We start from the raw sequence: 16,591 nt of genomic DNA, 5'->3' as shown, positions 1-16,591 counted from the left end.
AATCTATGGGACACAATGAAAGCTGTCTTATGAGGGAAATTCATAGCAGTGAATACGCATATTAGGAAAACAGAATGAGCCCAATTAAACAACCTGATGCTGAACCTCAAGCTTCTAGGAAAAGAAGAGCAGGACAACCCCAAAGCTCACATAAGGGAGGAAATTATAAAGATCAGAGGAGAAATCAATGCAATGGAGACTAAGAGAATGATACAAAAAAATCAATGAAGCCAGGAGTTGGTTCTTTGAAAGAATCAACAAAATTGACAAACCTTTAGCCAACCTTGTCAGAAAAAGGAAAGAAAAGGCCCAAATCCATGCAATTAGGAATGAAAAGGGTGAAATGACAACAGACCCAGCAGAAATCCAAAGGATCATCAATACCTACTTCCAGAACCTATAAGCCAATAAGATGGACAACACAGAAGAAATGGACAGATTCCTAGATGCATACGAATTACCAAAGTTGAATGAATAAGACCTAAAAATTCTGAACAACCCAATATCAACCAATGAAATTGAAAATGTAATAAAAAACTTATCAACTAAGAAAAGCCCAAGCCCTGATGGCTTCACTGCTGAATTCTATAAGACATTTAGAGAGGAACTGCTGCCACTACTGTTTAAACTCTTCAATGAAATTGAAAGGGAAGCAATACTCCCAAATTCATTCCTGGAAGCAAGCACCACCTTGATCCCCAAAGCAGAGAAAGACCCAACTGAAAAAGAGAACGATAGGCCAATCTCACTAATGAACATAGATGCACAAATCCTTAATAAAATACTGGCAAATAGAATGCAGAAGACCATCAAGAAGATTATACACCCTGATCAAGCGGGATTCATCCCAGGGATGCAGGGATGGTTCAACATACACAAATCAATCAATGTAATACACTATATCAATAGAGTCAAGGACAAAAATCATATGATTATCTCTATAGACTCAGAAAAAGCATTTGACAAAATCCAACATGCATTTATGATAAAAGTCCTACAAAAAATTGGAATAGATGGTCTCTACCTCAAGCTGATAAAAGCCATCTATGAAAAGCCAATAGCCAATATCATACTAAATGGTCAAAAACTGAAATCCTTCACGCTAAAATCAGGAACAAGACAAGGATGTCCACTATCATCACTCTTGTTCAGTATAGTTTTGGAAACATTAACCACGGCAATTATGCAAGAGAAAGAAATAAAAGGAATAAAGATAGGAAATGAAGAAGTCAAATTGTCATTATTTGCAGATGACATGATACTCTATATAGAAGACCCCAAGAACTCCACCAAAAGTCTTCTAGACTTAATAACCAAATTCAGTCAAGTAGCTGGTTACAAGATCAACACACAAAAATCAATAGCTTTCCTCTACATGAACAGACTCACTGAGAGAGAAATAGAACAAATAATTCCTTTCACAATAGCATCCAAAAAACTGAAATACCTAGGAATCATCCTAATGAAAGAAATCAAAGACCTCTTCTCTGAAAACTATGGCACTCTGAAAAGAGAGATTGAAGATGATATCAGAAAATGGACAGAGATCCCCTGCTCCTGGGTAGGAAGGATTAATCTAGTGAAAATGGCCATACTTCCAAAACTGTTATATAGATTTAATGCAATTCCAATTGAGATCCCAGCAGCATACTTCATAGACCTCGAGAAAACAATCCAAAAATTCATTTGGAGCAAGAAGAGACCCAGAATAGCAAAAGCAATTCTAGGTAACAGAGGCATGGCAGGGGGTATCAAAATCCCCAACCTGCAACTCTACTACAAAGCTACTGTGATACAAACAGTATGGTACTGGCAAAGAAACAGACCTGAGGACCAGTGGAACAGATTAGAAGATGCAGAAACAATGCCAGACACAATCAGCCATCTCATCTTCGACAAAGGAGCCCAATACCCTCACTGGAGGAAAGATAGCCTCTTTAATAAATGGTGCTGGAAAAATTGGGCTTCAACTTGCCAAAGATTCAAACTAGACCTATATCTCTCACCGTGCACTAAACTAAAATCAAAATGGATTAAAGATCTAAATATTAAAATAGAAACTCTGAACCAGTTGGAACAGAGGTTAGGTAGAACCCTTGAAGACATCGGTGTAGGAAAAGATTTTATGAACAAGACCTCAGTTGCCCGTGAACTAGCACAAACAATCAACAAATGGGATCTCTTCTTATTAAAAAGCTTCTGCACAGCAAGAGAAACCACCAGCAGTGTGAAGAGACAACCCACAATGTGGGAAAAAATCTTCACCTGCTCTTCCTCAGACAAAGGTCTACTATCTTGAATGTATAAAGAACTTAAAAAGATCAGACCTCCCAAATTTAAAGACCCAATCCTAAAATGGGCATCTGAAATGAACAGACATTTCTCAGACAAAGAAGTAGAAATAGCAAATAAATACATGAAAAAATGCTCAAGATCACTGGTCATTCGAGAGATGCAAATGAAAACAACGCTGAGATTCCACTTCACTCCAGAAAGAATGGCTGCTATCATGAAATCAACCAATAACAAATGCTGGTGGGGCTGTGGGGAAAGAGGAACCCTGCTCCACTGCTGGTGGGAGTGTAGACTGGTGCAACCACTGTGGAAATCAGTATGGAGATATCTCAAAGAACTAGGACTGGAAATCCCATTTGATCCCGCTATTCCACTGCTGGGGATCTTCCCCAGAGAATTCAAAGAATCATACCACAGTGATATATGTGTGCCCATGTTCATAGCAGCACAGTTTGCAATAGCTAAAACTTGGAAACAGCCCAAATGCCCATCAACTGGAGACTGGATCAAGAAAATGTGGTTTTTTAATAAAATGGAGTACTACTCAGCCATCAAAAATGAGAAATTAGAGACATTTAGAGCTAAGTGGATGCACATTGAGGGAATACTCTTAAGTGAAATAAATAGGACACACATGTGTAAATACAGAATAGTTTCTCTGGTGTGAGAAACAAAGTGTAAATAAGGACTAAATGTATAATAGGTAATGTGAAATAGGAAGAAAAGGGGCAAAGGGGAAGGAAGTGGGAGGGCTAGGCGAAAGGATAGAAGGGAATGGGATTAATATGAGAAAATGGAAAAATAGGAACAAAATCTTTGTAAATACGGAGGACTAGAGGGCTTGAAGGGAGGCCTGGTCAAGGGTGAAAAATAAGAACCAAGAGAGACTATGTAAAGGTGCAAATTTCCAATGATGAATGTCATTATGTTGTATACCAATGATTAGAATGAATAATCGATAATGTAAAATAGGAAGAAAAGGTCCAAAGGGGTAGGGGTAGTGGGAGGGGCAGGGGAAAGGAAAGAAGGAAAAGGAAAAAATGATGAAAAATGGAAAAAATGGAAATAAAGTCTTTGTGAATAGGGAAGGGTGGAGGGGGTGAAGGGAGGGCTAGGAATGGGGAAAAAATAAGAATCAAGATGCATTATGTAAAGGTACAATTCCCAATGAGAAATGTAATTGTGTTGTATACCTACAATGTACCAATAAAAGAATTTAATACAAAAAAAAAATAAAGCAAGTAACTGTGATACAGTAAGTTTATATTCTGATACAAGCTCCTCATCTTGTTGTAGCTATAGTTCACGAACTGCCAGAACATACTGACTTACTGAGAAGTTTAAGAAAAATCTGACATCAATTTATAGAACAACTAGTTAATTTAAAAGTAGTTCCTGGAGCTAGGGGTGTAGCTAAGTAGCAGAGCATTTGTCTAGCATGTATTAAGGCCTTAGGTTAAGAGCCCCAGGAGTACTAAAAGAAGAGAGGAGAGGAGAGAAGAGGAAAGGAGAAAAAGTAGTCTCTTAAAGATGACACATTATGGGAAGCAGAAAAAGAGCAAATAGTGCCATGCTTAGTTTTTAAAAAATGTTCAACATTAGCTTTATAAAAAAATGTGGTTCAGTCAGTCTAATGGCATATATAGAAAGATATATATAAATTTCAACAATTAGAACTTTCATTTGGACTCATAAAATATTTGGACTCAGGTGATAGGTACCATAATGTGTACCCCAGCCGATTCCAAAAATTCTGCTTCACAATTTAACTTTGTAAAATACTGTTTTGTTTATTTGTTTAAAAATCAGGGTACTATGAATGTATTATTATTGCAATACAGACAATTTTAAAGTTGAACTGGTTAACTGAATTTAAATGGTATTCACAATGTCAGACGTTGTACTTTTATTAGAATGGATACCAAAAGTTTTCCTTTGATTCTATTAAGTAAATGAAAAAAATGAAAGCATTATTGAAATTAACTGACTTGCTATTTGAAGTATCTGATGGCATTAATATTATTTAACTGTGAGGTTAATATTCTGCCAACTGAGTGACCATGGTAATAGATATGGCTTTAAGCTTTTGTGTGTGTGTGTGTGTGTGTGTGTGTGTGTGTGTGTGTGGTATTGGGCTTTGAACCCAGAGGCTCTTGTACACTAAGGCAAGCGCTCTAGACCTGAGCTACATAACGTAGTTCTTTTAAATTTTTTACTTTAAGATGGTCTATTTGCCCAAATTGGACACAAACTCAAGATGGGATTACAGGGATGAGCCTCTACACCCCAGCTAGCTTTATGTTTTTATATAGACAAGAAAACTTGGATTAAAGATGAGTGAATTGATTTAGAAGAATTTAGAAAATGTAAATGGAAACTCAAACTTAAGAGTTATTATGAAAATGTACTTTCTGCCGTTGAACCTACAAAAATGTAACTTTTAGATAGTTTTCTTAACATATCACAACTTAGGGAATACATTTTCCCCACCTTGTTCCCCATCCCCTTCTCTTTTTTCTGAGATGAAGTGTTGCTGGACTGGGCTTGAACTCATGATCCTCTAGTCTCAGCCTCCTTAGGAACTATGATTACAGGCCACCAAGACCAGCAATAAGTGTTATCCTGGTTTTGTAAAAATTTTTGATTTGTTAGTACATGTCCGTAGTACATAATGTTCACATTCCTTGTGTGGAGTTTGTACGTGTACACAGCACATCCTAGCACCTTTTTTCATCTCCTTTCCCATCCCTCCCTCCTCCACCCATCTCTTGATCCACTTCCTTTTCTGGTACATGTGTGCAGTACATAATATTTTTAGTGATATCACTTCAACACTCATGGTAGACGGTAAACATTAACAGATGTTTTAAGCAAGTTACATATACAGTGATTTTTCCTAAGGGAAAGAAGATCGATATTTAATTTTCTATTAAAGATACACTTTCTTCTTTATTTCTTTAAAATGCAAAATACAAGGATTAGCAAACAATAAAATAAATAGTGGTAGATTTTTACCATGTAATCATAGGGGAAACCACTGCAGCAAGTCTTTATAGACTTTTCTCTGTAACGCTCTATGAAAACGCTGCTCAGCCTATATTTCTCAAACATATTGCATACAGATATAATCTGTAATTACTCACATTTTTCACTGTCTCAATCAACTACAAGTGATTACCAGGTCCAAGGGGGCTGGCTAAGGTAGAAGTATTGACTACCTTTCCCACCAGAACACAAGGCCAAGAGAAATCAGTTATCCCTTGTTCCTCATGTCTGCATATGTTTTATAAGTGAGTGCCCCGCAGCTGTCCTTGAATACATGTTAAATTAAATTGAGCCTTGAAAAGTCAGGAAAAAAAAAGAATTATTGCCAGTCTTCTTTTATATTTAATTGCATGCTAACGTGAGAATTTTGTTCACTGCATTTTCCTTCTGTACTATTAAGTGAGACCACAGTAGAAGCTGGAAGTAAAAAATGAAAGTTTATTAAAGCTATCCTGACAATGTAAATAATAATAGCTCATTATAAAATAAAAATCCTGAGAAAATGTTAAACATATCATAACCTGACAGACTTAGTTACTCTTATACAATGTCTAGCTATAGACATGTGAAGAGTTTTGAACTTTCTTTTTTGGTACTAGAATTTGAGCGTAGGCCTTGTTTATGCTAAGCATGTGCTGTACCACTGAGCTACACCCTACCTCATGAACTTTCTTGTAAGAGTAATGTGGTGTCATGAGTCATAGTAAGGAAATATGTTCAGATTTGCATTTTTCAAACTACTTCAGCTGGTGTGGAGGGAAAGAGATTGAAAGGAATAAAAGTATATGCAATATTGCTTTTGATATTCTTCAAACTTAACTCTCAAAGAAACACTTTTGCTTCTTATATATTTTCCCATTGGACACCATGAAAGTAGCAACCATTTTAAAAATAGCACCTAAAAAGCCCTTACAACCCCTCTGCATCTAAACAAGTTCAATATTTGTTGATTTAACAATGAATACATTTGGCAACATTTTGTAGTTTTGATATTCTGTTTAATTGAAATTATGAGTTTAAAAAAGCTATAATTTACTTTTTATGAAACATCTTCATAATTAATCTGAAAAAAGATTTTACTGCATCTCAGAAAAAAGGTAATTAAGTTTAAAAAACTTACTATCTCCTTTCAACAGGTTCAATGTCAAGGGTGTTAACTCCACTACTGTGGATTCTTTCAACATCTCTGTCTTTGTTTAATTCCAGTCCCAAAACCCTTTTAAAATTAAAAGAGAGAAAACAAAGATAAAGTTTGGCAATAAGAAAATAATTTAACATGAATAAATTCTTTACCAGGATAGCATATAGTATGAAAATCATAGGTAATGCTTAAAATTTCTACTACACATTTACAGGTATTTATAGATTTGTAAGGACTATACAACTTTAAAGATATTAAGTTATATGCATACTTTTTCACCTGAAGTATTATCTTAAATTTTATTTAAAGCATTTATTAAGTTTTAAAAAAGATATTTAGACTAAAACTTTTCAATTTAATTAAATTAACTGAGGACACCTAGTGGAGAAAGCTTAAATTACAGGATTTTTAAAAACTGCATTTTCTTAAATAGGTAGAATTAGAATTGTTTAATTCAACAATTAAGCATATTTAAATAAAATCATTTTATCTCTTTATCAGAGCTTTGATCCCAAGAGGGTAGGACTGAAATCCATTGCTTCTTATCTGTCTTTTCACTTCTGAGCTGAACCTGGAGCCAAACAAATGGAAATGTATGGCAGAATAGGGTAACCTTCTGACTAGACAACCAAAACAGGCAGTCCTAGAGAATTTGGAAATATCTGGGAAAGCACAGAGACGAAAGAGCTCAGGACAATGATCCCATGAAATTTTCTATAGCCTTCTGGACTCATTCCTGAGTAGACCATGTATGGATTTTATCCTGAATATCATACAAAAATTTTGAAAAAAGAATTAACCACCACCACTCAGGTCACAGTCTGAGTGGCACACACCTGGACAGATTTGAAAAGGCTTTAAAAACTGAACATATATATATATATAGGCATGCGGACCCCAATCTTGCCAATCACCTGTTAAAACAAAAATACTACTATTTTTCCTAAGATTGAAACAAGACCCAGAGTTTCATAGAAGAGTAATCAAAATGTCTAGAATGCAATCCAAAATTACTCTGCATATGAAAAAACCCATAAATTTATTTCAACTTGCACAGGAAAGGACAACCAATAGACGCCAAAAGCTGATCTGACAGAGGATTTGGTATTATCTAACAAAGACTTCAAGACAGCATTATAAAATGCATGAGCAAGAGATTGTGAACACACTTGCAACAAATGTTAAAATGGAAAGTCTTAGCAAGGAATGAAGAAATAAAAAAATAACTAGATGGAAATTTTAGAACTTTTCAACATAAAATCATTCTAATTTAATCAACTCAGTGTAGATTGGAGGTGACAGACAAACTTGAAGAGATACTAAATTTACACACTCTAACAACAAAAGAAAAAACAAAGATTGGGGGAGGAAGAGAACTGTGCTTGAGAGACCAGAGGAATAATTACAAAAAACTAACATTTATGACACTGGAGTTCCAGAAGGAGAGGAGAAAAAATTTGGCACCACGAAAATATTGGAAAAAATGGCTAATAATTTCTCAAGCTGTGAAAGACATAAAGTCGCAAATTGAAAAAGTAGAACTAATCCTAAGAAGGATAAACTCAGATAGGGGCCGGGGATTTAGCTCAGTGGTTTCACCGCCTGCTACGCAAGCGCAAAGACCCGAGTTTTGATCCCCAGTACCAAAAAAAAAAAAAAGGATAGACTCAGATAAATCCATGTCCAGATACATTATAATCAAACTGCTGAAAACTAAAGACAATATTTGAAAATGTCAGAGGAAAATGTGAAATTATCTATAGACAAAAAAAAATTTAGAATAACTTCAGATACCTTTTCAGAAAACATGAAACCATGAGATCTACTCTAAAAGAACTGATGACCAATGTTCTCTAGACAAAAGGGAAATGATGTAAGAAGGAAACGTGGGACATCAGGAATGAAGAGAAAGCAAAGAAAGCAACAGAAATGGTAAATGTAATAGACTGTTCTTCCTCTTAAAATGTTTGATGATTGAAAAGAAAAATTGTAACATTGCCTATAATGTATGTAAATATATAAGACAATAATATCCAGGCAGGGAAGTAAAGGGTGACAAAGTTTCTACATGGCAAATGAAGCAGTAAAATAAAGATTCTAAGCAGACAAATGAAAAGTTAAGGTTGTATTTTGTGATTGGTACAGCACCTACTAAATATATTCTTATATAAATATATATGTATATATTGAGATATAGTCAAAATCACAAGGCCAATTAAAATAGAGTACTAAATAATGTTCAAATAACAGACAAGAAAGCAGAAAAGGGGGAAAAAGGCATGGAACAAACAACTGACACACTCATCCCTGCCTGTGGGAGTATAAAATGCTTTTGGAAAGTTAGTAGTTCTTAAAAAATGAAACATATACTTAGTGTTCTACCCTTTCAGGTATTAACCTATGATAAATAAAAGCATATGTCCATACAAAGACTGGTGCATGAATCTTAATAACAGCTTTAAATGTAATAGCCAAAAACTATAAACTCAAATGTCCATCATCAAATGTATATGCAAACTGTATATCCATATAGTGGAATGCTCCTCAGCAATGGAAAGGAATTGACACATGGAACTTGGAAAAACTTCTAAATAATTATGCTTGGCACAGAGGTCAGATAAAAATGATTATATTCAAACAATATTTTGAATATGTCAACTAACCTAAATTAGAATCTCTGAGAATGGAACTCTGACATGAATATTTTTTCCAAATATTCCAGGTGAGCACAAAATTCTGACAAAGTTTTATATTTTTATAATTTCTTCCCATCTTTTATAATAATCATCTTAGCCATACCTCATTAAATAAGCATTGTGTTTGAAGCCATTTGTTTGGATTGAATATTTCATAAGTACTCTCATTTTTGTAAGAATAACAGTCTTTGTATTTATATTTCATCAGCTCACATGAAAATTAATAACAATAATAAGTGAAAATGGCATTAATGGGATTCGGGATAAATACTGACTTTTCATAACCCACAAAACAATTGGTGAAAGAAATGTTCATGAGATCACTACGGCATATGTTTGGTCATAAATGTTAAGTTTTACCTTGGGAATGTTTTATAGAGAAGTACTAAATAATATTGGTTATGGGTTAACCTAGTGATTTGGTTAAGAGATCTCTCATTGTTTTTATTTCTTTTAATGAAGTAAGAGGTTTAGGTCAGAGAATTTTGACAAAGACCTATACTTAGTTACTTCCTCTGTGCAAGGTCCTTTTAGAATTATAAGTCCCAATTTTTAAGATACTCAGTGGCTCATGTATTTAAATGATTACTGATATTATAAATATTATAACGTTATAAATTATTACTGGTATTAATACTACAGAAAAAAAGTAATGTTGCTTTTTTAAAGAAAAGCTCTTTTCACTAAAACTAAAGATGAAGCAATAGGCAAGTTCATTTGTTTTTCACCATTTACTTTGCTGATCATAATGAAAGAATTTCAGAACTACTTGGTGTGAACAAGTCATATTATCAGAGGAGAGAGACAAATTTTGATACATATAAATTTTGCTTGAGTTCTTACAGTCAATGAAATAAAAATCTGAATGTGTGTGTGCTGTAACTAATAGATGACTGAGTTGAAAAAAAATTACTGTCATCTCTACAATAACTGGGATTAGGGAGAGATCAGTAGCAGTTGCAGTGCCAATCAGGTTTAAAAACCAAACTGGTTTAAAAAAAAAGATGTAATGTTAAGTTGTTTATTAAAACTATACTAATATTTTGGACGTATTTATCATCCTAAGGAAGTTACATTATATATAAAGATAATAAAACATTTTAGTACGCAAAACGTTACATACATAGTTGCTTGTTGAAAACCACTAAATGATTATTATCTATTAAGATAATGTATTGTTTTTCTCAGTTGTGATAAGGAGCTTAGAAAATGGCTTCCAATGGTCTCTAACTCCTGGTATTCATGACCTTAAGTAGTTTTCTCTCCTTAAGTGTGAGCCAGACCTACTGACTCACTTCTGATGAGTAGAATATGACAAAAGTGATGAAATGTCATTTCTGAGATTAGGTTACGAAGAGTTTGGCTTCTATCTTGTATTCATTTGCTTTGATGAAAGCCAGCTGTCTTGCTGTGCTCTGCCTGATGGAGAAGTCCATGTGGCAAGAAACAGAGGAATACCTCCAGACAAAGGATGCTGAAGAACTAAATCTGTTTACAATGACTTTAGTAAGCTTGGAAGTGGATGTTCCCCCAGTCAAGTCTTGAGCTGACGACAATCCCATCCAATATCTTGATGGTACCCTTGTAAGACACACTGAGCCAGAAAGAGGACCCAGTTAGGAGACATACAGATTACTGACATTTTGAGCCTGTGAAACTATAAATCTCTCAACTGACTTAAACTGCCTAAATTGTGCTACTTATTTACCCAGATATTGATAACTAATACATAGTTTAGTTCTTCCTTTGGGATATTAGAATGACTCATATCCATCAGTTTGTCAATAAGTAAAATGTACTCTTTGTTTTTCTCCCTATCAATTTAAATTTCTTGAAGAAGTCATTAATGTTAGAAGTCTCCACTTCCTTTACTCTGTTATTCTTCATCTTACTATAATCTTATTTTTATTCTCATCATTCCTCTGACTTCGCTCTTTCCAAAGCCATTAGTGATTATTGTGCCATTTACATGCAATGTAAACTTTTAGTTCTTACTTAATTCTTTTTTTTTTTTTGGTACCAGGGATAGAACTTGGGACCTTGCACTTGCGAGGCAGGCGCCAGAACTGAGCTAAATCCCTGGCCCAGTTCTTACTTAATTCTTCATATTTATTGAATGTATGTCATTCATATAACATTTAGATCTCTTTTTTTCTGACGGGCCAAGAATATAATACAGTCATAAGAAAATATATAATACAATTTTAATAGTAATATATTGCATGAAATAAAGTAAAGCAGAGTAATGGGATAGAGAACTACTGAGAGCAAAGAAGACGTTACAGGGCAGAATCTGATACACTTGATAATTCCTGTTGCAAACACTGGCTTCTCTCAGCACCCATGACACCTCATCTCCCTGGTTTTCCTTCTACCTTTCAGGTTACTGATGTCAGTCACCTGCAGGTTCTTCTTCTGCCTAATATCCCTCTCCCAGTGCCCCAGCTCCAACCTAGGCCTTTGCTTAAGGTAGGCAAACACTCTACCTTTGAGCTACATCCCTAGCTTCTTCGGCCTAACTTTAACTATTCAAATTTCTCAGATGTTTGGTATTGAACTACTTCTCTTACTCTTACTGATATGCGAGGGTGATCTTATCTCCTCTTCATGACTTCATGTATCTTACTCTGAAAAAAATCGAAATTTCCCCTGAGCATAGAATTCATACATGCAACTACTTTATGTCTTCCACTCTCCAAATGAGTTATCTTCACAAGTTCCTCAAAATCAGTACGATCAAAATTAAAGCTAAAACTTGCTTCCCCTTTGGAAATTCTTATCCCAGAATATGTACCCCCAATTCAACTTCCTATCGAAGGCACTTATCTAGGAATTACTACTGATTCTTCCTTTTTCATCATTCACGCTTCTAATCAATTTCCATGGCTGTTTTTATTTCTTAGACATTTTTCAAATCTTTTCATTTTCTTTATCCCATCTGTCACCTCCCTACCTTAGGCTTCCATCAACTCTCTCCTGGTCAATTGCAAATTATCTAACTTGGTTCTAATTTATTGTCTAAGGAGAAGGCAAAAACCAATAGTTGTACCTTACTCTTAGGCTCTTCATCCAGCTTCTCCCTACTTTAGCTTCATTTCCTGCCAATGGCCCCCGGCCTCAACTCTATGCTCTAGCAATTGTTCTAGATTCTAATTAGCCTGCTACAGGAAGAGATTTCTTTACCTCCGTGTGGACTCTGCTCTCCGGAAGCGACGAGGGTCCTCCAAACCTGCTTGTCGCGCGGACAAAAAGCCCAGCATCGCTTTTCCTTACACCTTCTTGATCACTGGCCGCAGCCATGACAGCTGTGGAGGCGGGACTGTAACAACAGAGTCTCCTATTGGCCAAGCGTTATTCGATGTGACCAATAGGAAGTGCCATTACTTGGTAGGCGCGAGGATGTAGGCGGGCTGTTCGCGGTGGACAGAGTCGGCGGCTGGAGAGTCCCTCCTCGAACTGCAGCGGCTGAACTACGACTCACGCTGGAAACCGAGGGGCCAGCATGGGTTGGTCTCAGGGTTTGTTCCGCGCCTTGTACAGAATGCTGTCGAAGGAGGTGAAGGAGCACGTAGGCACAGACCACCTTGGGAACAAATACTACTATATCCCGCAGTACACGAACTGGAGAGGTGAGATGAGAGCGGGGGCAGCGGTTGCGTGATTAGTAAATGAAGTAAAGTGAGAGCGTCTCGCCCACCGACGCACCGTGCGACCCCTCCTAGGGTGTCACGGAGGGCAGATCCCCAGTTCGTCTGCTCCACCCGCCCCCTTCACTCTGGACTCGGAGTCCAGGCCGGCCTGGCTCTGTCGCTTTCCTGGGACAGTTCTGGCCCGGCGCCGGCCGCGAGTGTCCGCGTTCTTGCCCTTCCTGGAGCGCTCGGGCGGCCGGTGCAAGCTGAGTCCGCCCTTCCTACCCCAGGCGGGGGCTTAATGGTGGACCTTAGGCGATGTAGCCGGGGAAGACTTGGAGATCTTTTACCAGAGAGGCGCTCGAGAGGGGCGAGAAAGTGGCTTCCGTGGGCCTGTGTCCTGCTTGTGGTCAGGGCTGAGTGGTGTCGTTGAAAAGGTGTATCTTTAGCTCCTCTGCTTATTTCTTAGTGTTTACCTTCTTCACTGGCACGTGGCTCCGGCGCTGTAACCCCACGGTTCCTTCACCACCTCAAAACCAAAATCTGTCACAAGTACCATGCACACCGATCGCTTCTGATCCTCCCCGTTTCCTTTGCTAGGAAATTGCATTCCCCGACACCACAGGGTAAGGAACATGGCTCTAATCGAGGTATTCCTGTTCAAGGTTCGTGCCAATTAGTGAAACAGGTTGTTGGGGGGAGTTAAGAGATGTTTTTGACCTTTAAATCACACCAGGTAGCCGCCTTCTATGTTGTTCCATCACCGCGATGCAGATCTCAGGCTTTGAATGAAGAAAGTAGTTGGGTAAGAATCTTAGTTCTTACACCTAAGAAGCTGAGGGCTGACGGACGAATTGTCCTCCTCGTATCTCAATATCTTACTCGAAAGTTAGTGATTTTGTCATACCAGTAATCTCGAAAAGCACTGAGATCTTTCCAAAATTGTGTTCCATCTGTTTCCTTCATACAGAAACTGTATTGTGATTTTTTTCAAATGTGTTTTGCGTGGCCTTTTTCTACAACTTATTTTAGTATTTAAGACTTGTTTCTCTAATGAGCTTTTAAACTATTGGTGCAGGGAATATGCTGATTTCTGTCCCCAGGCAACCACTAATCTGATTTCTGACACTATTATTAGTTTGCATTTTCTGGAATTTTATTTAAATGAAAGTATATAATATGCCTTTGCCCCTCTCTCAACTCATCCTGCATAGTCATTTTGAGATTTATCCATGTGTTTGAGTAGACCAAAGTTTATTCTGATATTTTTATTGTTGATATTCCAGTGTATAGATATTTTGTTTTTCCATATACCTGTTCATAGATATTTGGATCATTACCAAACTTTAAAAGTCAGTTTTACTGTATTTTATTTGAAAATAAAATTTAAAAAATGACTTACAAATAACAAAAATAACACTAAAGAAAACAATGAGATAACCCTATGCAATGGCCAAGATGGCTAACATTAAAGATGAGTGACCATACCAAGTGTGGATGAGGATATGGAACAACTGAAACTCTCAGGCATTGCTGATGGGAATGTAAAATAGTACCATTACTTACTTGGGCTATTACAAAGAAATTATCAACATCCATGTATATGTCTTTATATAGACATACTTTCATTTCTCTTGATTAAATATCTAGACATAGCATGGCTGGGTCAACTTGTAGCTGGATGTTTTACTTTTTAAGAAACTACCAAAATGATACTATTTTCATCCCATTCCTTTTTCTCTCCCTTCCTGTTTTCCTTCCTTCCTTCCTTTCTTCCAACAGGTTCTCGCTGTTGCCCAGGCTGACCTCACACTTGGGATCCTCTTGCCTCAGCCTCCCATGTAATTGATTTTTAAAATATTGATAATATATCCTGTAACCTGCTTTACTTACTAATGAGGTGGCCTTTTGCAGACTTGGACATTCTGTGCAGGTAATTATGTCAACTACTGATAAAGACAATTTTGATTTTTTTTTGTGTGGGTATTAAATGTTTTATTTAAAGGTTTTTAACATGAAAAAGAAGGTACAGAAATAGGGATTACATTATGATAACCAAGGCAGTATTCTACATGACCAAAATAAAAACAAAACAAATTTATAAAGTGAATGTACCGGCACCGCACAAGGTTCTTGAAATGTAATTCAGGCTGCATATGTATAAAATGATTTGACCATAGGCTTATGCAAAATAAATTATTTCCTAGAACACCAAAATGCCAACCATTCTGACTATAAACTGTCTTATTCCCTTGGTGAGTATTTTGAGAGAACTTCTGTATAGTATGAAAAGAACTGGCATGACACTTAAAGACTGAACAAAATTAGAACACAGTTAAAAACGTATTTGTAATCCAATTCTGCATAAAATATACACAGTAAATTTTTTTCTTTTTGTTACCGAGGATCAAACTCAGGACCTTGCACCTTCAAGGCAGTCAGTGGAACTACTGAGCTAAATCCCCAGCCCCACAGTAAATCTTATTACTTAAAAATTTTAAGGCCGGGGATTTAGCTCAGTGGTTTCACTGCCTGCTGCATAAGCGCAAGGACCCGAGTTCAATCCTGATACCAAAAAAAAAAAATTTAAAAACAAAAAACTACCCTGAATAAAAGTTAAAACCTCATCAAAGAAAAATGCTCATCATTTGTATATCATTGGTAGAACACTGATAAGATTTTGTTGAGGGAATAAGGACGATATCTAACAAAGTCAACTCATTGAAAATTTGTTCAAAAAATGTTCATAAGGTTGTAAATTCTTGCTTATGCCATCTTAAAATATTATACCATGAATACACTTTCTACTATTTAATCAGAGGACAAAAGAATAATTTGAAGAAAGTGTTTCTCAAAATAAGGTCCAAAGGCCCAAAAGAATTCTAATGTGTGTCAGTAATAAATATTTTAAACAGACTCCCTCTGTGACTATTCTACATTCTAAAATGCCCTGTGGGAAAGAGCAACAAAGTATGGCAGAATTCTCTATAAGTTTATGTTGTGAATACTGCTTTTTGTTTTAAAACAAGTTCCAGGCATTAAGAGAAATATACACCTCTCAAAATAACATGTGAATGTATATAAACATTTTCCTTTGATGTTTTCTTTACTTTCAAACTTAATTATTTGAAGAAAAGATAATATATGACTATAAGCTTGGAAAAGTTATATTTCTAATGAAATGAGGCATCCAGAAAAAGATAATTTATTAAATGCCTACAAATTTTAAATAATTCTAAATTTAAAACTAGGTAGCTTACCTAAAATTAAACTTTATTAAGATTGTACCATAGTAACTTATTCAGATGATGACGGTTACTTTTGAAAGTCCTTTGCATAAAAAATGGCACTAAAACAGAGGAATGCTATATCTGGCAAGTCTTTAAATAATGACTTGCTAACCACTAATTTTAATAAAAATAGTTTGAAGAACTCTGCCCCTGTAATGAATTCTACTGTGTATTTCATGTGTTATCCTACTAAACTAAATGAAATAGAACTATAATATATTGTTTTCTGTAGATTTATTAAAAATTGTTATTGTTATTTGGATTTCCCTGAATGCTATATAAACTGGGGCCCAAAAGTACAGGATGTGGTTTGGAGAGAAACAAGCATAGTTAAGGCATTTTACTTAAAAGGCAAATTGTTTTCCTGTATCATAAATAAAAAGAAAAATATTTTACATTCTATCTCCACTCAACAAATGGAATGTGCTTACGAGTTTGGTTAACAAGCAATTGCCTCATCATTATTTAAGTCAAATCATAAACAGCAACTCTATC

General features: G+C 35.9%; 2 protein-coding genes across 13 annotated transcripts in view; one reads left to right on the top strand and one right to left on the bottom strand.

Moving 5' to 3' along the window:
* Positions 1-12,557, bottom strand: part of Ercc8 (ERCC excision repair 8, CSA ubiquitin ligase complex subunit) — a 74,235-nt gene extending 61,678 nt beyond the window's left edge. For 4 of the 12 annotated variants that reach the window (XM_004862894.3, XM_004862897.3, XM_004862895.3 and 1 more), the window contains exons 1-2: positions 12,361-12,557; positions 6,461-6,556 (exon numbers count right to left, since the gene is read on the bottom strand). In XM_004862894.3, the coding sequence (XP_004862951.1) occupies positions 6,461-6,556; positions 12,361-12,437 (173 nt within the window). In that variant the 5' untranslated portion in view covers positions 12,438-12,557. Of the gene's footprint in view, positions 1-6,460; positions 6,557-11,747; positions 11,805-12,226 lie in introns of all 12 variants that reach the window. The other 8 variants (XM_087189576.1, XM_087189579.1, XM_087189577.1 and 5 more) reach the window with 7 other exon arrangements.
* Positions 12,558-12,572: 15 nt separating this feature from the next.
* The window catches only part of Ndufaf2 (NADH:ubiquinone oxidoreductase complex assembly factor 2), a 198,520-nt gene continuing 194,501 nt past the window's right edge, over positions 12,573-16,591 (top strand). Inside the window, exon 1 of the mRNA XM_004862893.3 lies at positions 12,573-12,806. Coding sequence (XP_004862950.1) covers positions 12,680-12,806 — 127 coding nt within the window. The 5' untranslated portion in view covers positions 12,573-12,679. The remainder of the gene's footprint in view (positions 12,807-16,591) is intronic.

This window comes from Heterocephalus glaber, unplaced genomic scaffold (genome assembly GCF_053883595.1).
Source record: "Heterocephalus glaber isolate CG9 unplaced genomic scaffold, H.glaber_assembly_v1.0 deba00001543, whole genome shotgun sequence".
NCBI classification, from domain to species: Eukaryota; Metazoa; Chordata; class Mammalia; order Rodentia; family Bathyergidae; genus Heterocephalus; species Heterocephalus glaber.
Note: the sequence above shows the minus strand (reverse complement) of the source record. Positions and strands in the feature narration are given on the sequence as shown.